Here is a 22737-nt window from a genome sequence, read left to right as displayed (position 1 = left end):
AGTATTGGGAGAGAGAAATGGAAATTCTGTTGAATGGAATAAACTTAATATAGATAGATCTTACTATTTTATACCAAATGAGGGAAAATGTAGTCTCAGGCATGTCTAAATTATAGAATTCTTAAAAAGTAAATGCTATCTTGATAGGACCACATGTGTAAACACTAAAGGCAAATAAACTGTAAATGAACTAACACAACATTGTAAAACAACTATACTCCAATAAAAATTAATAAAAAATAATATAAACTATAAATGGAAATTGCTATGAACATATTGGCTATCTTATTGAATTTTGGTGCTTCTAAAGGGTTTGAAAATTATTTACTTAGAATAAATATTTTCTTTTTTATCTTAGAGGTAATCGGTTTGATCATTATTCAATCCTAATATAGTTGGTCAATAATTTCTTCCTACAAGAATCTGAATTAATAAATCCTGAGATAGTGATATTCATATTAATGAAGTTAGACTCCTGTAGTAAAACATATGCCTACATCAGTCACCAGTGAATATGAATTAAGAGTCAGTAATACTATTTGTATTAATATTGGCTACTTATTCTGCTTCTTTGGTCTCCACATAGATACTTGCAGGTTTTTAGTGTCTAATTGTGAGAAAATCATCAGTATCCATGAAGCACCACACAACCTTTTCCGGTAGAGCACTTTTTTTTTTAGGTCTCCAGTCAGGGGGGAAAACAGTCAAGTTATTGATATTATTATTTTACCTAAATTAAATGAACTTAATGCCCCAAGAAGGCATTAGAGCCAATCAGTATAATAATGGTGGTCCTTACGTTAGTGACAGTGCTTTACAGGTTTCCTAGTGGTTAACCTTGTGTTATCTCAGTGATGTGCATCGTTAGAAGAGTTCATGAATAAGTCTGATAAGGTATACCGGGAAACAAGCAAACAGAAGCAGAATTTGTCAGCTATGTAATGACCAAGGGTATGTTTTCTGATTCTTTAATGGATTCAGTCCACCCATCAGTGCTTCTTTAGTTTTTCTGTGTGTCTGAAATTGCTCGAGGGCAACAACTTTAAATTCTGCAGTGATCTAAGCTAGAATTCCAAAGTGTTCTTCAGTTGGGATATTAAGTGGTATCAAGCAAAAAAAAAAAAAAGAAGAAAAAGCCCCACAGTCAACCAGCTTGAGTATTTTCTAGATGAAATAGGTCTTTTGTTTATCGCACACTTTTCAGAGTCTTTAGTGTATTTGTTTGCACTGTGAATCTCCCACAAGAAATTTCCTGAACTGTCTTGAATATAGAACTTCTTTTCCCTCAAATCATTGCATGGGACCAGGATTTATTGGAACAGATGTTGGGACCTGGTTGTCTTTCCTTTTTCTCAGGTTTAAGAATGTCAGGTTGTCTGGATGTCCATGGGATTATTTTCTTATCAATATAAAAAAAAATCGTGTGAGATACAAGATGAATGAGAAGGACTCTGCCTATCATGAACAGCAATGCAAATGGTACAGAGTTGAGGTTGCACACACTGAGTCCAGAGTTGGGCCTAGGGTCATACTATTTGGTCTTTAAATGCAGTGGAAAGTTTTACATTCTCCTTTTGTGTGTATGGATGTTTTGTGCATGCACTTGTGTGTGTGTTTGTGTTGACTGTCACAAACCTTATAAAATTTTTATTATTTATTAATTGATAATTTATGCATTGCATAATTTATTATTATATACACATACATAATTTTTATATAACTGCACAAATGTATCTTGGAGTGTACATAGATTTCTGTTTTTCACTGCTGTCTTTTCCCACCCCCTACATACACAACATTTTTGCTTGGCTGCCTTGTATTCACTTACATATTTTGATCATTGCTTATTTGTTTAATATATCCATACTGGATTTGGGTGTTAAAGCAGTACTGGTTTCATAAAACAAATTGGGGACATTTTCACATATTTCAAAGGCCTGAATTAGTTTAAGAACATTAGAATTACCTATTTTTTTTTAAGTTAGATAGCTCTCAGCTGAATATATCTCATTCTGGTGCCTTTTTTAGTAGCGGCTCTTCTTTTTGTATATTAATTTGTTTAGGATTTTCATATCTGGTTTAATTTTGGTTATCAAAATTTTTCTCATGTAATAAGTAAATAAATATTAATAAATACATTAAGTTTAAAATTTGAGATACATATGTGAGAAGCTCTTGTTCTGTCTCTGTTTTCTTCTCTCAGAGTCTCAGCGATAGTTGTAGTTAGATTTGTAAAGAATCTTATTGGGAAAGTGTTCACTTGGCAACTATGCTGAATAAATCATCTTCAAAACCACATTCTTGACTGTGGAAATAAGCAGGCTTCAGGGGAGAAATCTAATGCAGAAGCTCTGTGAGCTCTTACTAATGCCTAAGAAAGCCAGACGGATTATTCAGGTACTCATTGGAGAATTACGGCTGGGGAAAAGGGATTCATTGTAAGGAGAGAGAACTATTCCTGAGAAGATAGAAGAAGTTTACCCTCAAAAGTGGGAGTATAAGAATTTATTTTTATCATAGTTTAGAAAAAAGATATGCCTCTGAAACCTCTCAGTGGGATTTTGTGCCCCTTGATGATAATCATAACAAGTAACATTTTTTTTAACATCTTTATTGGAGTATAATTGCTTTACAATGGTGTGTTAGTATCTGCTTTATAACAAGGGGCAGGACAGGAATAAAGACGCAGACATAGAGAATGGACTTGAGGACACAGGGAGGGGGAAGGGTAAGCTGGGATGAAGTGAGAGAGTGGCATGGACATATATACACTACCAAATGTAAAACAAGTAACTTTTTTTTTTTTTTTTTTTGGCGGTACGCGGGCCTCTCACTGTTGTGGCCTCTCCCGTTGCCGAGCACAGGCTCCGGACGCGCAGGCTCAGCGGCCATGGCTCACGGGCCCAGCCGCTCCGTGGCATGTGGGATCTTCCCAGACCGGGGCACGAACCCGTGTCCCCTGCATCAGCAGGCGGACTCTCAACCACTGCGCCACCAGGGAAGCCCCAAGTAACATTTTGACTGCTAACCACATACCAGGTTATGTTTCAAATACCCTACATGGATTAATGCATTTAAGCCTCAAAACAGCCTGTGAGACAGGAATTCCTACCATCCTCATCTTAGAAAGGAGGAAACAGGCATAGAGAGGTATTAACTTGCCTAAATTTACACAGCTGGAACAAGGCCATCAGCTGCTCTGTCCCCAGGTCCCACACCCTAAACTGTGGCCTTTGCCCACCTTCCCAGTGAGATCACAGTTTTTTTTTTTTAATTTTTAAAAATTTTATTATTATTTTTGGCTGCGTTGGGTATTTGTTGCTGCACGCGGGCTTTCTCTAGTTGTGGTGAGCGGGGGCTACTCTTCATTGCCGTGCGCGGGCTTCTCATTGTGGTGGCTTCTCTTGTTGCAGATGGAGCACGGGCTTCAGTAGTTGTGGCTCACGGGCTCTAGAGCGCAGAATCAGTAGTTGTGGCACACGGGCTTAGTTGCTCCGCGGCATGTGGGATCTGCCCAGACCAGGGATCGAACCTGTGTCCCCTGCATTGGCAGGCAGATTCTTATCCACTGCGCCACCAGGGAAGCCCTACAGTTTATCAATCTTTGTAAAACAGCGACAATCAGATAAAGCATTCAATATGTATTTGTGGAATAAATGTTAAGTGATTGAGCAAATAAGGGAGATAACTGGCTGTAATACTAAGCAGAAGGGAAGTACTCTAATAGAGCTAAAAATAAAGAGTTGTGGGAACAGTGCCATCTTAATTATGGGACTATCACTTAGGAGTGGTTTACATTTAAACCTTTCAACGTGGGGGAAGACTAATAATATGTTGTCTTTTTGCTCAACTCTCTAAGCTCCTGTTACTGCTTTTCTCTAGGTCCAGAATTTCTTAGATCTCCAGTATCTTGCTTAATGGATTTAAATGGTCTCAACTCCCCTTAAGGCCATCAGAATGAAATAGTAAAAATTAATACGCAATTTGGAAAGGTTTGCCAATAGGATTGCCCTAGTTGTGAAGGCCAGTTACTGGTGGTTAATTGTCTTCTGTCATTGAGTTAGGCCATCATGAAGTTTTAAATTTATAAATGACCCTATCCGAAAGATCAGAAGGGTGCCAGGGCATAGGGGTAGGAGAGAAACTCCAAGTCCCATTGGTTTATTTCTCTTGATGCAGATGATCTTCTGAGTGTATGGTGTCCTAGTCCATAAGAGGAGGCCATTGTATCTGTCCCATCTGCCACATATGGATTTTGATGACAGAATTGGAAGGAGATGAGGCCATTATTTATAATACTGAAAATTTATAAGCAACCTGTATCCTAACAGTTAGGGGATGGTTAAACAAATTATGATACCACATCTTAGTGGAAATAATATACAGCCTTATCCAATATGGAAAAATGCCTTAATATAATGTTAAAAGACAAGAAGTAGGTGCAAAGTTGTATGTGCAGCGTGATCACCAGTCTGAAAAGCAAGCTAACCCAAACTTTCCCAAGAATGAAGTCCGGAAGTACAAGTCACCACAGTATGAATCCTAGTTTTCTTGGTGTAGCTGGACATGCACATGGAGGGGGCCGAGGGCAGCACGGGGTTATTTTTCTTTTCTTTCTACTTTTCCATCTTTTCTGAATTTTCTGTAATGATCACATATGCCAAGGTTTTAAAAAACTGAAAAAAAAAACTGAAAATGAAATTTATTACTGTTATAAAGGGGGAAGATCAATTTTATTTTTAAACCTGTTTCACAAAGGATTTGAAAGCAATAAACTTTTTTTAAAGAAGAAAACAGGGGCTTCCCTGGTGGTGCAGTGGTTGAGAATCTGCCTGCCAATGCAGGGGACACGGGTTCGTGCCCCGGTCTGGGAAGATCCCACATGCCGCGGAGCGGCTAGGCCTGTGAGCCACAACTACTGAGCCTGCGCGTCTGGAGCACGTGCTCCGCAACAAGAGAAGCCGCGACAGTGAGAGGCCCGCACACCGCGATGAAGAGTGGCCCCTGCTCGCCGCAACTGGAGAAGGCCCTCGCACAGAAACGAAGACCCAACACGGCCAAAAATAAGTATAAAATAAATAAATAAAGTTTAAAAATTGTAATATGTTAAAAAGAAAACAGCTGTGAAGGAGCTTTGAAAGTTAAAATGCTTCTGTCGAAGCAGTAAACAGAACCTGTTTGCTGGCATCACTTCAAGGAATGGCAATTTGATTCTATTAACTGGTGCATTTCATTTTAAAAAGCCCCAGGAGAAATCATCTTAGGCAAAAACATCCCAGGCGCCAAACTTCAGGACTGTGGGGTCTGGGGTGTGGGGTGGATGCTTCAGCATAGCAGTGATGCTTAATCCATCTCTTCTGACCTTCTGGGAATCGAAGCCTGACAGGTGTTGGTGATTTAGAGCTGTGTTCCAGTAATGTTTGCCAAAGCATCACCAAGGAGAGAGACTCATCATCAAACTCAGGAGAGGAGGGCAGCTACCATGTGGGCTGGAGGATGGAGCCCACCCCAGACCTGGAGATGGAGCAAGACCTACTTCTCATGTGGAACAGAGAGCCTTGGATCTGAGGTCAAAGGGGTTGAGTCATACTTGGCTATAGGGTAACTCTCAGAGTGACCTTGGCCAAGCCAGCACTTGACCTCCCTGAACCCTGGTTTCTTCACCTGTAAAATGGGGATAATAACCTTTATCTTCTACCTCACAGGAACTGTAAGGAACAAGGTGGGTTGAGGGTATGACAATACTGTGCAAACTGGAATGGGTTCCACAGATGTGTGGGATTGTGGCAGTGCATGATCTGCAGGCATTTCTAAGTTCTGACTGGTATCCAGATCCTCTGAGGAGGCTTCTGAGTACTTCCATGTCTACTCTGGGCTCAACAGGTAATAAAATAACAATAACAATACTAGCTGGCAGTATAGGAGCACTAGTACCAGGCAGTGTTCTAAGGACTTGACATGTATCACCTCATTTTAATCCTTAAAACAATTTCGTGGTACTGTGGGTACCATGAAGTAGGGACTGTAATTGTCTCCTGAGGAAACTGAGGCACAGAGAAGTTAAGTAACTCGTCCAAGATCACCCAGCAAATAGAGGAGTGAGTGGGATTTGAATCCAGGCAGTCTGACTATGGGACCTGGTAGAAAGCCTCAGCTATTTTTCTCTGGCATACAAGGAAGAAGAGTTCGGGATATTTATTAATTGGTTGCCTTAGTTTCCTACATTTAAGGGTTGTTGGGGATCAGGTTTGCTTTCCTTTAAGTGCTGCAGGGAGCAAACCTGCTGGTGAGCGGGGAGCGGGACAAAGTGGATGGTTTCTCGACCTTGGTTGGAAACGCAGCCATGCCTCATCACGCATTAGGCCGGCTGTGGAAGGCTGTCTTCCCCTCCATGTCGCCAGCAGTCAAAGAAAGGAACAGCGCTGATTGGGAGAGGACTGTGGCGGGGTTACAAGAATGGTTTTGAGGAAACCAGCAAGCAACCCAGGGAGGGCAGCATAGAGGCCCCGTGAACCTGAATGAGAACGCTCCTTAAGTTGCAGACTCTGAGGGCTTTGGAAAAGAGGGTCTCTGAAAACAGCCATGGCCAGGGGACTGACACAGCCCTGGGGACTGAGGAAAGAGGCTCAGGTGAGAAGCTGCATCAGCAGAGGAGTCTGCTGTACCTGGGAGCTTCTGTGAGGTTAAAGTGTGCCCGGTGCAGGCAGCAGCATCGCAGCCCAGCTCTGCGTCTTATGTACAGGTACTGAGGATGATAAACGAGCAGCAGCGCCAGGGGCCTCAGGAAGACAGAGGCCTGAACGATCCATCGTTATGCATCTCCGTGTTCCCACGTGGATCTCTGAGGTCTGGGGAGACTAGGGAGGTAGTTCTCACCATTTTGACATTAGTCAGTGACAGACTCTGCCTCCAAACCTGGCCAAGCACTTTCTTAACTTTTGATGTTTCATTATGTTAATGATCTGTTTCTGGACTCTTTTCGTTGAAGGCTAAGTTTAGCTGCCCTGGGACTCTGCAAACTTGCTGAGCAACAGAAGCACTTGATGCTTAACCTGTGCGTGCAAGCTTGTGCACTTTATTATTAAGTCTGATGTTTGGACAGGAGTGACTTATCACTTTCCTGAAGCTCTGAGAGTTATGGTTTTATTTAAACCTGGCTCAGATAAGCTTGGTTTAAAATGCGTGTGTGTCGGTTGTCTGCTGAGCAGCATTTGTGTGACCACCCATCCTTGTTGTCTGAAGAAGGGAAGAGCTGACTCAAGTTAACTTTTCTTTTCATTATTTTGAGCGTCTTCATCTTGCTTTGCTTTCACTCGTTTGCAACATAAGTTGATCTTTGCTCCTTGTCTTTCTTCATCCAGAGCCTCCTTAAATCTCTACCATCTAAACGACTTCCCTTTACAGTTCTTTAGATTACCAGTCCCTTTGTGGGAAACACTGTCCAAACAGAAGGTAATTGTTGGCTTGTCCGTGGAATAGATGATGTTTGTAAATGTTCAGAAAGGGTAGACAGCCTGGGGCTTGTGCGGAAAAACACCACTGTCTTTCATCTCCCTCTGTAATGTGTGGGACTTATCTTTGCTTTCTGTACATGTTTTGAAGACTGTTACCATATTTTCAGCAAAGAATAATCCATTTATTCTAAATAGAAGAAAGTTATGGGGGAGTGGAGATTGGAGAGTCAGCGGGAGTTCATTGAGAAAAATAAGAATTCAGTAATTTGATTAGAATGGTGTGGCTTTTTTTTCCCCTGAAAAATGGGATTTAAACAGAAGAGTACATACACCCTGTTTCATGGCAACATTCCAACGTGTCTGGCGCTTTTTGCTGCCGTGGTTTTGTTTCTGCTCTTGCAAAGCCCTGTGTTCTCTTCAAATAACTTCCTCCGAGTCCCAGGTACTGTGTTAGAACTTTTACTTCACAGCTGTTCTCTGTGATAGTCCAAACAAACATATTAATTTGTGCTCCTTTTCTGCTGACTTGAGTACACCTTCTCGCCATCCTTCATGCTGCACTTCAGCCACGGTACCTCGTGCTCCGTCTCTGCCTCCTCCATTCCCTCGGCACCATATGCCCTTCCACAGCGTGTTACTGCCTACTTATGTCAGCTTTCAACTGTTGTGTAGTCAACTGCCACAAACTGTACAGCTTAAAACAGCACACATTTATGATCTCACAGTTTCCGTGGGTCAAGAGGTTGAGGATAGCTCGTCTGGGTCCTTCGCACAAGGTCTAATAAAGCCGCCGTCATGGTGTCAGCTGGGCTGTGTTCTCATCCAGAGGCTTGGCTGGGGAAGAATCCACTTCCAAGTTCACCCAGGTTGTTGGCAGAATTCATTCCCTTGTGGCCGCCAGATTGAAGGCCCTGGCTTTTTGCTGTCAGCCAGAGGCCACCCTCAGCTCTGAGCCGCCACTTGTAGTCCCTAGAGACCACGTGCAGTTCTAGAGGCCACCGACAGCTCTTTGCCACACGGGCTTTCTCAATATGGCCTCTTAATTCATCAAGCCATCGAGAAGAGCGAGTCTGCTAGCAAGGTAGAGCCTTATATAAGATAAGATCATGAGGGTGACAGTCTGTCACCTTTGCCGTAGTCTCTTGGTTAGAAACATGTCACAGGTTCTGCTCTTACTCCAGGAGGGCGGTCACACAAAGGCATGACCACCAAGAGACAGGGATCATGGGGCTGCCTTAGTCTGTCCAACATACCACCTCTACCAAGCTTCTACTTCACTTCCTTCGAGTGTGTTTTAAGCCCTCTGTAATTTGGTTTTGTCCTACTTCTTGTAATTTACTTTCTCTTCTTAATCTATACCACCTACCTTTCATTTCTCCTCAAAATTTTTCTTCCCTTCTTCTTTCTGTGATGCATCTTTAATTAATACAAAAATACTTAAAATTTTTATTATTTATTTATTTTTGGCTGCATTGGGTCTTCGTTGCTGCGTGCGGGCTTTCTCTAGTTGTGGCAAGCGGGGGCTACTCTTCGTTGCGTTGCGCGGGCTTCCCATTGCGGTGACTTCTCTCATTGGGGAGCACGGGCTCTAGGTGCGCGGGCTTCAGTAGTTGTGGTGCTCAAGCTCAGTAGTTGTGGCACATGGGCTTAGTTGCTCCGCGGCATGTGGGAACTTCCGGGACCAGGGCTCGAACCCGTGTTCCACCCGCATTGGCAGGTGGATTCTTAACCACTGTGCCACCAGGGAAGTCCAGTACAGAAATATTTTTATTAGCAGAGACAAAGTTCTAAAGTCTTATGTGTAAAGCAGAAGTATTTTTCATTGAAATGAAGGCTTCTTAACTGTCTTTTTGGCTTCTGAATCCTTTTGAGAATCTAATCAAGGGTATAGAGACTCACTCCCAGAAGTGAGGGACACAGCCCTGTACTGTTTCAGTTATTATTTCTGCACAACATACCACCCCTAGCTAAGTGTTGTAAAACAACAACCATTTTGTTGTGCTCATGGTTTCAGGAATTTAGACAGAGCACAGAGAGGATGGCTTGTCTCTGCTTCTTGATGTCTGGGGGCTCCATAGGGAAGACTCAGACAACCACAGTGATTCAGGTGGTTAGGGGCTAGAATTATCTGGAGGCTTTTTCATTCACCTGTTTGTGCCTGGGCTGGGATGACTGGGAAACTTGGCTCATCTGGGACTATTGACTGGAGTACTTGCACGTGATCTCTCCACATGGCTTGGGCTGCTCACAGAGCAGTGTCTGGGTTCCAGGAGGAACAATGAGGGAGGGGTATGGAGGAGCATTCCAAAAACCAAGCAAAAACTGCTTTTTATGATGGTAGCCTCAGAAGTCACATGGCATTATTTCTGCCACACTAATTGGTTTAACAGTCTCAAGTCCACCCAAGGGATGGGGACCCAGACGCCCACCTCTCAACGAGAGGCATATTGGAGAATTTGCAGTCATTAAAAAAAAAGAAAAACCCACCACATACACAAACACACACATTTTTTTTTGATTTTTAATTCAAGTTTTTATCAAACACCAATACTTCATAGACATGCAGGGCATGACAGTACTATATTTCCATATTTTCCACAAAAGTGTGAGGAATCACATGTTGCCCACGTTTTCCTTTTTGCCTCCCATTAGTGAATCTTTTTTTTTTTAACATCTTTATTGGAGTATAATTGCTTTACAATGTTGTGTTAGTTGCTGCTGTATAACAAAGTGAATCAGTTACATGTATACATATATCCCCATACCTCCTCCCTCTTGTGTCTCCCTCCCACCCTCCCTATCCCACCCCTTTAGGTGGATGCAAAGCACCAAGCTGATCTCCCTGTGCTATGTGGCTGCTGCCCACTAGCTATCTATTTTACATTTGGTAGTGTATGTATGTCCGTGCCAGTCTCTCACTTCGTCCCTACTTACCCTTCCCTCCCCATGTCCTCAAGTCCATTCTCTACGTCTGGGTCTTTATTCCTGTCCTAGGTTCTTCAGAACCTTTTTTTTTTTTTTTTTTTTTAGATTCCATGTATATGTGTTAGCATATGGTATTTGTTTTTCTCTTTCTGACTTACTTCACTCCGTATGACAGACTCTAGGTCCGTCCACCTCACTGAAAATAGCTCATTTTCGTTTCTTTTTAGGGCTGAGTAATATTCCATTGTATATATGTGCCACATCTTCTTTATCCATTCATCCGTCAGTGGACACTTAGGTGGCTTCCATGTCCTGGCTATTGTAAATAGAGTCGCAATGAACATTATAAACACACACATATTTAAAGGAATATATTATCTTGAACTCTGAGAACTGAAAGGGACCGAGAAGGATTATCCATTTCAATCTCCCACCCACGGCTCAGCTCCTCTTTACAACTTCCTGTCATCACATACCTGGACCACAGCAGGTGTTTCCTTACTAGTCTTCTGTTGTCCACTCTTGCCCATTACAGTCTGTTCTTCACTCTGTAGCCAGAATGATTGTTCTGAAACACAGATTTGCTCCTGTACATCACCCACCCTCAACTCCATTCCCTCCCACTCCTCTTTGAACTAAAATCTGTGACACTCCAATGGTCCAGTCATCAACTACCTCTTCAGCCTTATGTCATGGCCACTCATGTTCTACTTGATCTTGCTATGGTTACTTTTTTAGTTCTTTGTACTACTTATGCTTCTTCCTGCCACAGGGCCTTTGCATATGCTCTCCTCTCTGCATGGAATGTTTTCCCCTACCCTCTTGGCTTGATTAATTTCTCCTTATTCTTTGGCTCTCAACTTGATAGTAACTTTCTCAGTGATGTGCTTTCTGACCTCCCTGGTCAGGTCACATCCTCTTATTGTATGCTCTTAAGGACGATGCATCTTTCATCTGTAACATGTATCATTTTCACATTTGTGAGAATGTCTGATTTAAGTCCACATCTCCCATAAGACTGTGAGGTCCATGAAGCCAGAGACCATGTATGTTTTTTGTTATTTATTCTTTATGTATTTATTCTTACATACAGATGTTATAAATATTATTTCCTAAGTATGCAATAGTTTTTTATTTTAGGAGTGAAAAAAATTTAATGCAGCCTAAGAATTTATACTTTCCTTGCTAGCCTATATTCCTATTGTAGCTTATAATGAGCTCCAGTCAAACCTACCTATAGTTAACGTAAGCTATCCTTAAAGGGAAGCTCCCCCATTCTGTTCTTGTCTGGGTAATATGTGGATTAAGGGTAAGCCTTTATACTTAATCCTAATTTATGTCTTCCTTCAACAATAATTTCAGTCAGTTGACATGTCTTTGAAGCGTGTTTCTCTGGAATTCTTCATATCAATTATTCTTTTGAATTTGCTATCATTTGCTAATTCAGTGAACATGCTTTCTTCCTTAGCTTTATGTATATCGGTGGGGTTATTTTGTCACCAAGTTCTGAGGTCAAATATGTTTGAGAAATATCCTAAACATATTTCAGAAGTTAAATAGACTTGATCAATTTTGGCCAAAGTTTAATTAAACCATCCAACATCAATTCATGGAGTTTTTACTGCATCCCAGGCACTATGTTTTCTTGATTATGGGACTTCTCAGCCTTTATTTAAATGTTGATATACATGGGAGTATGCCCATTTAAGTTCCAAATCCACTCTGATACCAATTTCTGAATAGGTTAGGGTAAGTTAGGTTATGCTTCAGTAGCAAACAACCCCCAAATTGCAGTGATTTAAAAGAGCAAAAGCTTATTTTTTCCTCATGCTACCTGGACACACTTTTACAGCAGAGGGCTTTTGCTTATTTCAGTCCCTAAGGGACTCAGGCTGGTGGACCGACCTACAAACATTTTGAAGATTACTAGGTTCCTCCTCATCCTTCTTCATAACAGCTTACTGAGATATCATATTGCTAGGGTTTTTGTTTTTTTATGTCTTCAGAGGAAGCAAGTTCTGGAGAGTCTTGCTCCAGCATTGATTATGAATGTTCTAGACCAGAAGTGACACTTGTCACTTCTGCTCACAACTCATTGACCAGAACTAGTCACATGGCCCCACCCAACCATAGAGGTATCCAGAAAGTGCAGTCCTATTATATGCTCTGAAGGTGGAGAACCAGAAATATATGGTGAATAACATTAGTGACTGTTAGGTGTGAGTGTAGTGTACAACACTTCTCAAAATTGTTAGCTTGTTGAAACTTTTCCTCATGAGGCATCTTGGGACACTGTGTTTTGTAAGGGATAGCTTGGGAAACACTGGATTCTAGTCTAGAAACAACAAGGTTTAGCAGAGGCAAGTCCACTAGAGACTATTTCTTTACTTCAGCCTCCTTTGGCTGTGCCCATTCAGTCAGTTACAATCCCCCTTGTATTAATCATCCAACACCCACTTCCCCTTCGTGTTTGTAAGATTTTTATGAAAGAGTTTGTAAAAAATATTTCTGAAAGCAAAAACTGCTTTGCCTGTCACATCCTTTTTGACTTAGAAGGGTACTTACTTGAAAACAGTTTAATTTGGTATGACTCTTGAATCCATGAGTTGAACCCATGGTTGACTCTATTTCAATGAGAGTCCAAAAGAAGAAATTCTACATAGATTCCATCTGACATGCCAGTAATAAAAATGGATTCTAAAGTGTTCATGGAAAATGCCAAAATGCACAAACTACATTAGATGGATGTTATATTCACTCGTGTAAGTACCGCCTATATACATAACCAGACAAGACTGCACGGCAAGTGTGAAGCTGAGTCTATCTAGGAGATAAGCATCGTGAACAAGAAGGACTGAGGCGTGACAGTAGTATCAGCCTTCCATGTAAAATTGCAATCAAGGGAGCATGGATACTTCCTTAGGCTGAGTTTGGTAACAGAAACACAATTTTCATTGCAAACCATGAGGCAGTTCCCAGGGAGTGCAGATATTTTAATGACAGGCTGTGTAGACTTTTTTGTCCTATAGCTGTATATACATTTGGCACTTTTCCTGTGAAAGGTGCACTTTTGCTAACAGAGGCAGGAGGAAGCTTTGGGTCCTGCAGGTGAGGGCTGTGGTGATTCTGATCTGGCGACAAGGAGACAAAGAGGCTGAGCCTGGCTTATGAAGATGGCTTGCCCAGGAGAAGGGGTTGGTTCTCACTTGCAAAATTAAATGAACAAGGCCGTCGACTGCTGTAGTATTGGCTTATATCCTGATGTGTTCTAAAAATGACTTACGGCTAATTCCTTGGGTATCTGTAAGTCCCAAGAATGGGGAATTTTTGAAACAAGAAAACAAAAAATCAGAAAGGAAAGTTAATTTTTTTGGTATTAATTCAGAGTAAAAGACATCGTTTGTCCTTGCTTTTTCCATCTTAAAAAATGAAACCGAAAACAATATTTCAGAACATCATCACGGTTAGGCTTTTGTGACTCAGAGTGTATTTCATATTCTAAGGGCTCAAATACATGAAAGCTTCAGCTTTAGCTGTTGGGTTTTCTGGTGGCGGATACAACGGGGGTGGAGTGAAGGCTAGAACTGGTTTGGGAGAAGCAGTTGGGAAGAAGACGCTGCAATGGGAGTGAGGAAACCTCGCATCTGGACCTGCTTCTGTCCCTGATGGGTTATGTGGCTTCTGGCAATGATGTCTCCACTCTGGACCATAGCGTCCTCTTTAGTGAAAGAAATAAACAGAAAACACAGGGACTTAGAGCCTGTAATGACCGCTCACTTGTTTAGTGATTTTTTTTTTTTTAAGCATTTGTTTGGTGCTTTTCTGCTTGGGGAGCCCTTCCTTCCACCTCCTTGATTTCCTCTGTTCCTCCCAGCCAGCCAGTGGGGCAGTTAGAGTGTGCTTGTTGCCCTCACTCCTGCCACAGCAATCCGCAGGTGCACACACAGCCGCGGGTGGCTAGAGGGTGCGTGCGAACCCAGGTCTTCTGACTTCCGCTCTTGGTATGTCTGCTTCTATCAGGTGGTTCTAACGTTTTTTTGGCCAATGACATAGAGAACTCTAGGAGTACCTTTTCTTTGTTATTTTTAATTTAAAATACCATTTAAGGGCACTTAGCCACCTCTGGGGGGTCATCAACACCATCGGGACCACTGTGGAAAGGGGGATCCGAGAATCCTCAAGCAGGATGTCGTTTCTCTTCCCAAGCATGGAATTCCCGGCTTTCTGATCAGTTATTTCCTTGCCTCCTTTCCTGCGGAGTCACCATTTGGCCCCGTCTCCTCGCCTTTCTGCCTGCAGTTTTGCTCATTAGTGCTGACAGTTCTGGTTTCTCTGCAGGTGCTGGGAATGACACCAGGCCTCATGAGAGGTGTCTCTGGTCCTAGATGGGATGTGAATAGTGTTTCTCACAGAAATAGCCTAATTTGAAAGAAATCCCCTTTGCTATTTGACATGGTGTGAACGATAGCATCAGGAATCCTTTTACATCCAACAAAATAAATATGTCTCCTTGGTGCCATGTTCCCAAACACAGGCAACCTCAGTTATTGTGCTTGAGATGCCCTAGGGTCTGAAATAAAAAAGATTTGCATTCAGATAGACAGTCCTTTCCCTTTGCATTTTGGATTATTGGATGGGATTTATTTTGGTGTCCGTGGCCATGGCAGGGAGCCATGTTCATCTTTGATTTTCCAGGTTGTGAGTTTCACAGTCCAACCCTTGTAGGTGGAACAGAAAAGAGATTTAAAATACACAAGTATCTACCACATCTTTGCTTAAACGTCACTTCATCAGAGACCAGTTCTCACCAACCCTGCCCTGTAGGTTAGCTGCAGCATCTATGTATTTGTAATTACCTAAGTTATCATTTGAATGTGTTTAATGAGTCTTCTGTGATGCGGTGGAAGCTCTGTGAGGTCCCAGCGGTGCCTGTCTGGCCTACCCTTCTCTCCAGGACCTATGGTGAGCCGATGCCTGACTGCTTGATCCTTTGTTTCACAGGAAGGGACAATCTACAGATCACTGTCACCCCAACCCCGGTGTCATTTCCTCATGGGAAATTGTTACCGATTTCACCAACATGGCCTTTGTCCGAAGTCCAGTCTTCCTCAGCGGTGGACAGAATGAAGCCTGTGCCGGGACGGTCCCCTGACAACACGAGCTGGCCGCAGTCTGCCCAGACGCCTCCACCCAAGACACAGCGCCAAGCTCGGGCCCACAGGGACTTCTCTCCTTCCCCTTACCAAGGCAGTGGACATAGCACCTCCCTCGAGCCTTCCAAGGATTCTGCGGAGGCCCTGGTCCAACCAAGACTTCCAGGGGGAAAAGAAGCAGCCGCCGTGTCAGGTTTGCCTCACACCAGCATGCTTCCCACACTGTCCCCTCTCCCACCAGTGGCGTCCTCCCGTGCTGGCCTCCCATCCCGGCCACCGTGGGTAGGGACTCCTTCCATGGCAGAACTACATTCCCTGAGGGCAGACGCTCTCCCCTCATCTTCACCTTCTTCATTGGCTCCTGCCTCACCTCATTCCATCATCTTTTCTAAGCCAGCAGAGCAACCCATCAAAGTGCTTTTATTCCCCCAAACAGCTCCAACTGACTCATCCTCAAGGCAGAGCATAGCTAATCCCCTAAACCCATTTGCTGAGGAAATGAACCACACTCCATCCAGAAATACGCAGGATTTAATAGGCGTCCCTCGTCCAGGTTTTCCTGGATCCTCAAGCCCAGCAGAGGGTCCTCACTCAGCAGTCTCTCACACACCTGAGTTTCCGAGCTCCGTGGCCGACCTGGCCCATCCGTCTCTCCCTCCCCTAGCTCCCGGAAGTCTTCTTCAGCTTCCAGGTGGAACACCCTCATCATCGGTGTTGGAAGGGGCTCCAAGTCCTGCATCCACCCAGCCAATTGAAGCTGAGGTGGCTGAAAGAGCACGTAACGGGGTGTCTCTGCCAGCCTTTAAGAGCACCGCGACCCATGAGGCTGTGTCTTCACCTGTCCAGGCTGCAGAATCGGTGGCAGTGGGAATGATCAGCCGAAAGGCAGCCCCTGCTACTGCAAAGGACTCTGCTCACCCCCTGCACTTGTCAGCAGCTCCAGAGAATTCCAGAGGGCCCGCCCTTTCAGCAGAACACACATCCTCCCCTTTGGTGCCTTCTCTGCCTCTCACCCCAGCCAGCCGAGGGCAAGAAATCCTTTCTGGGGAGGTTCTCACATCCCCATCAAATGGCGCAGTGGCGGACTTCCCCTCCATGCCTTCCTTCCTCCAGCTGGCAGGGAATCATGCCTCGCCATCCGCCACGCCCCCAGTGCCAACTCCTCAAGAAGCAGGCAATTATGGACCCTCTCCGACTGCAGCTGCAGACCTGCTCCTCTCAAGCACATTTCCTAATCTTCCTTCCACGACTTGGACATTTCCCCTGCAGAAAGAAGGTAGCGGAACAGCTGTTTTAAAGAAAAACAAAAAGGCAAATTTGACAGTTGCTCTCCAGACCGTTTCAAGTAAAGAGAGGCCAAGTCTTCACACTGTAAGTGGAGTCACCTCTGATTTTAGCACTGATTGGGTTTCTTCAGACATTACACCACCAAGAACAAACCTCCTTCCTTCAGAATTATCTCCATCTTCCATCCCCTTCGCACGAGCCACCCAGACTGTTTCTCCATCTCATAGCTCTTCCAACACCAAGCCAGATACTTACACAGTTGTGACGGACCATTCTGAGTTGCCAGTTTCAGCTTCCAAACAGGTGACAGCATTTCCCTCCTCCAGTGAGGTCTATGATTTCTCAACAATGGGAGACATGAAGAAGCCAGCAATCACAGATGTTTTCTGGCATTCTCTTGCAGCAGAAACTGGATCCCGTTCAACAGAACCAATGATATCTGGCTTGCAGCAGCAAACAAATTATGATGTGAACGGGCACACAATTAACTCCACAAGTTGGGAAACTCACTCAGCTTCAACTGCTCCTCCCGGTGGTTTAAATTCTGCTGCAAGTACAATAAAATCTCGGGATTTCAAAGATAATGTTGGGCATTTAGCGACTGCAGAAGGCTTTAGCGTTCAGGATCCAGTCTCTGGTACAAGCAGTAACCAGCTCGTCCAACAGTCAGACGTTACCATGGTTGGAAACCATACAGACTTCTTGTCTATAAACACTAACAACTATTCCAGAGACTTTCAAACAGCTGAGGTTGAAGATGACCCATCCATTAGTCAACCTTCTGTGTCTCATCCCCATCTACGGCTGCCTGCCCATCCAACACACTCTCCTGTGCTGACCTCTCCAAGTCTAACTTCCACAGCTAGCTTATGGGAAATGCTTTCAGATGGAACGGATACAAGTTTCCAAATTTCCGGCAACATCTATCCACCTCCAGTGATAAGTGCTTCCCCACCGTTCCAGAGTATCCCGAGATATCACTCTACTGCTGAATCTCCTCCTCTGTCAACCAGTGCCTTATTCAGGACCCCATCCAAAGCACTGCCGGCTTCTCAGCGCCCCGAGAAGTGGACAGGTGCAGCCACTAATGCAGGTAGTTTGTTTCCTGGTACCCCCTCCCCCAAAATAGGTGTGACTGCTTCTGGGGCCAAAGCATCTTCAAGCTCAACAGAGATACACAGCTTTGCTCAGAAGGAGCAGATATACCTGATTCCAGGATGGTGAATGAGTTAGCAGTCCAGATAGTCAGGGCCCCTGATCTTCTGCCGACTTGATTTTTTGGAAAGTATTCAGAATTTAAGTGTCCTTATTTCCAACCATAGCTTTGCTCTAAGTGGCATTCTCATTATGTTTAATCGACTTAACGAACCTAAAGCTGTTTTGCCTAAATTCCAGTGCTCAGAGACTTTTCACCCCAGCAAATCCATAAGTTACATCCATTCATTCCCACAGTGGTGTGTGCATTCCGGACCAATGACAAACTTCGCTTTTCTCTCTTTGCAGTGGACTCCTCGGTGTCGCCCAAGGCAGAACCAACAACAGCAACCATGTTGTTTCTTCGGAAACCGAGTCCACTGGTGCTGTCTGCAGCCCTGGTTGCTAAGGGCGCCGGCAGCAGCCCTTCGGCCGTGGCCTCGGGATTAGTCAAGAGCAGCTGGACCACTGCTGTAGCTAAAAACGTCACAAGCAACGCAGCATCTGGCCCAAAGGCGACACCAGGGGCAGCCCATCCAGCCTTCTCGTTCACGCCGACCTACATGTTTGCAAGAACAGCACACACCGTGAGCACTCCCATGGCCATGCAAGGGAACACGGGCACTGCCTCTGGCCTGTTGTCCACAACACACCTCCCCAGGAAACCACAAGCCATGTACACGGGCTTCCTGAATCCCACCAACCCAGACATGCCCAAGGTGTCCACCGCACGCCCGCTGACAATCACGGCAGCCTTGACGTCCATCACTGCACCAGTAAGGGCCACCCGGATGCCGCCTTTGTCAGCAGAAAACACAGACGTCGCTCTTCCCTCTGTGTCCATGGCCATGGTCACAACTGGCAAAATGGCATCCAACCTGGAGTGTCAGATGTCCAGTAAGCTCCTGGTGAAGACAGGTAAGAGTCCACTGTCCTGATTTGACTTGAAAGCAGCAAGTGCATCGTGGCCTCAGAGGTGTAGCGGAATTATTAGATTTCTTTGAGATCAGTGGTTCTCAACCAGGGGGCGATTTTGCCCCCCTGCCCAGCCACCAGGGGACATTTGGCCATGTCTGGAGATGTTTTTGGGTGTCTACAACTTGGAGGGTAGGGAGGGTGTTACGGGCATCTAGTGAGTTATAGACCGGGGATGCTGCTAAACGTCCTGCAGTGCATGGGACAGTCAGGCGACAAAGAACGATCCAACCCAAAACACCCGTAATGCCGAGGTTGAGAAGCCCTGATCTTTATCGAGTGACAGAGGAGAGGAGCATCATGTGACATGGATTCTAGTCCTGGGATCCATCCTGATATCAGAGGCTCCTGGGAAACCAGTTCTGCCAGCGAGTCTGAGACAACAAATGTACACCAAAGTTTGTGTGTAGAGACCTCGGTGATGTCTCACACGCGTGAATGATGGGATCGGTAAAATGCAGAATCTTGGGAAGGGCTTTCTGTCATGTATTTTCTCAACCAGCAGATACTAACAGTACAGCTACCGTACATTATGTTGGCGCCCAAGATTTCTTCTGATGTTAAAAAGGAGACCTTCTTGAAAAAGTCGCGTAGATGCTGTCTTTTTTAGCCCCCGCCTCTGAGTTGCAGCAGACGGGCCAGGAAGGCACAGGATGCTTTTAATAGTGTGGCAATGTCTGCTATAAAAAGCATTAGACACGTTATTTGAAAGAACATGCCAGTGTTGAATGCTCATGTCCCGCCTTCCTCTTCACCCCGCAAAGAATTAAATGAAATTATCTCTTGAGATGTGTCTTATTCTAAAATGGGAAATTGTGAAACTAGGCAGAGCAGAAAGCACAGTATCTTTTTCAGTTTCTCAAGCAGTTATACCATCTGGTTTTCCACATCCCAGCCACCTAGGTGCAGAAATCTGGAACATTCTCCCCTCCCTCTTCTTCACAACCTCCCTTCACCCCAGCCACCCCCAGTCAACGACCGGTTCCTTCCAGTTCTACCTCCTAAATACCTCTTCCCTCCACCCTCACTGCCGCTTCCCTGGTTCACAGCGTCACCATCGCTCACCTAAATTTCTGAAACCACAGCCAGATTTCTCTCTCTGCCTGCAGACTTCCCCCACCCTCCAATCTGTTCTCCAGTCTGGAATCCAGAGAGCCTCCTAAAATACATGCCTTTGCTTTAAACCCTTCATTGCCCGCTGCCCCAGGACCGAGCCTGATACTGTAGGCTGAAATATTCACTTCTCTCCCCTGTGCCTTTGCACTTGGTCTTCCCTCTGCTGGGAGTGGCAGGGGGCAGTCCCTCCGGCCTGGGCCTGGTTCACGCCCATCATCCTCCAAGACTCAGTGGAAGCGACAGTTCCTCCCGGAAACTTTCCCTGATCCCCACCCGCTTGCCCAAGTCAGAGCTGGATCCTCCTCCAAGGGCCTCCAACCACATCCTAGGCTTCCATTCACCTAGCACCTGTCATGTTCAATCACAAATGCCTCTTCTCCATGCCAGGTCTGCATTCCTGTCTCTGTCCTGCTTGTGGGGTGAGGACTGCACCTCCCGATGCAGGGTTGATTTAGGCTGTTTTAGGATGCAGGGCCTGCAGTTAAGGAGGTTCTCAGGGATGCTGTTCCAGGAATTTCCTTGCATGCAGACCGGTCAGGGGCAGGCAAGGCTTAGCCTGGCTTTCAGGGTCAGAGGCAGCGTTGGTCAGAAGTGAAGTACCACCAGCATGCTAGCTCTCTCTCCACTAGGGCCACACGAATGGCTGGGGCCTTCTCTCCTTAGGACTTGAGCGGGACCAACGGAGCTGCTGCCCCATTGGTTGGACCTGTGCCCACTAGCTTTGCTCAGAGCCTGTAGGAGGTGGTGGGTAGCTGGGGAGGAGAGGAGGGCTCATTAATTAGGAGGTCTGCTGCCTTATGCTGATTGCATGCTTCTGTTTCGCCCCACAGTTCTCTTTCTGACCCAAAGGAGGGTGCAGATCAGTGAAGCCTTGAAGTTTAATGTAGCCAGAGGGCTCACACAGGCATTGCGGAAGGCATTTCACCAGAATGACGTCTTGGCTCATGTAAGCCCCCTGCTTTTGTAACCAGGCTCATCTATCTCTTCCTCTTGGGTCCAGAGTCTGTTTAGATTGTTTTCCTCCTACCTGGGTACCATAGCCACAACAGAAGTAGAATCTTTCATCATTTGGGCAAATAGCTAATGCATGGTAGCTGGAGAAGGTCAAATTCTGAGATGGAAAATTGAGGATAATTGCCTTATGTCTAGTTTTTTTTTTTTTTTTTTAAGCCTGGAGGTTCTGTTTTAAATTGTCCCATTATCCTGTTGTTTGGGGAAAGTATTTAATTGTGTCAGTGTAATTTTGCAGAAATCATCCATTGTGTTTTTCCTTTATCTTCCTCACCATTGTGAACAATTAGTGATTTATTTCTGGACATTTAAAAATTACTCTGACTTGTAAACTGAGTCCACCTTTGCTTGAATTGCCAGCAGCAGATAGGGAAGTAAACATTTTTTTTCTCTAAACACTTTAATGCCAAGAACTATTTAACAGCCACTAGCTGATTTTGATGGCATATCTAAGTGATGGAAGCCTTGCTTTACACCCTTTTGGTTTGATTCCAAGTTTTCAAGCAGTAAGTGTGATTGGCAGTCAATGGACAACCCTTTACGTCACTAAAAAATATTGCTGTCGCTTCCTCCTTTGATGCTTTGTGCCCCAGCTGCATTCAGATTAGGGGTCCTTCCCCACCACCACATGAAGGACTAGGAAGGAGATTGGGTACACAGTTTATTGGTCATGGTTAATCTCTTTTATGTAATTCTGAAAAAAAAAAAAAGAAGAAATGCTCTCCACGAGAGGCATCTGTGGTTTCTGCACCAGAAACTTTATTTGAAAATGTGAATGCTTCCATGTGGTTACCTGAGACAGTTTTCACTAAACTTTGGTTGTTTGCAAATTTTCTCACAGCTTTTGCCTTTTTTGCATATCATCACAGACCGCTGTGACAATTAGTACATGTTAGTTTTTTTTAAAATCAGCTTTTATTTAAAAAACACTTAAGATTGGGATTGACATACACACACTACTGTATATAAAATAGATAACTAATAAGGACCTGTTGTCTAGCACAGGGAACTCTTCTCAATACTCTGTAATGACCTATATGGGAAAGAATTTAAAAAGAGTGGAGATATGTATATGTATAATTGATTCACTTTGCTGTACACCTGAAACTAACACAACATTGTAAATTGACTATACTCCAAAAAATTAAAAAAAAAAACACTTAAACACGTTTCTGTTGAAAGGATGTTTGATATTACCACCATAAATGGTAATCAGGATCATTTGCCACAAATAAAAGGTAATCATAAAAAGGAGAATAGGGAGTTCCCTGGTGGTCTAGTGGTTAGGATTTGCACCTTCACTTCCATGGCCCAGGTTCAATCCCTGGTCAGGGAACTGAGATATTGCTAGCTGAGCGGTGTGGCCAAAACTTTTAAAAGATAAAAATAAAAATGAAAATAATGGAAACAGTCTGCTAAATTCAAGCTAGACATTGTTGCTTACAGAAGGCATTAAGGCTGGGCCTGGTGTTCCTTTGTTTGTTTAAAAATATGGTTAGCAAGGATTAGAGAGGTGTTAAAAGTCAATTATCCTCAAACTGAGACCTGCTCCTTGAGGTAATTGGAAGGGTTGGAATGGGAGTAACTTTCTTGCTGGGTGACTTGGTGGCATTTGGTGCTGA

The 22737-nt window shown here is 44.2% G+C and overlaps 1 protein-coding gene across 3 annotated transcripts in view; it reads left to right on the top strand.

The window, feature by feature from the left end:
- Window positions 1–22737, top strand: part of KIAA1549L (KIAA1549 like) — a 282463-nt gene that overhangs the window by 130439 nt on the left and 129287 nt on the right. Inside the window, exons 2-4 of one of the 3 annotated variants that reach the window (XM_060303369.1) lie at window positions 15381–15725; window positions 18323–18931; window positions 20935–21050. In XM_060303369.1, the coding sequence (XP_060159352.1) occupies window positions 15381–15725; window positions 18323–18931; window positions 20935–21050 (1070 nt within the window). Of the gene's footprint in view, window positions 1–15380; window positions 15726–15745; window positions 17913–18322; window positions 18932–20934; window positions 21051–22737 lie in introns of those variants that run through there. The other 2 variants (XM_060303368.1, XM_030864767.2) reach the window with 2 other exon arrangements.

Source organism: Globicephala melas, chromosome 8 (assembly GCF_963455315.2).
Source record: "Globicephala melas chromosome 8, mGloMel1.2, whole genome shotgun sequence".
In the NCBI taxonomy this organism is placed as follows: domain Eukaryota; kingdom Metazoa; phylum Chordata; class Mammalia; order Artiodactyla; family Delphinidae; genus Globicephala; species Globicephala melas.
This window is presented reverse-complemented; position numbering and strand designations above follow the sequence as displayed.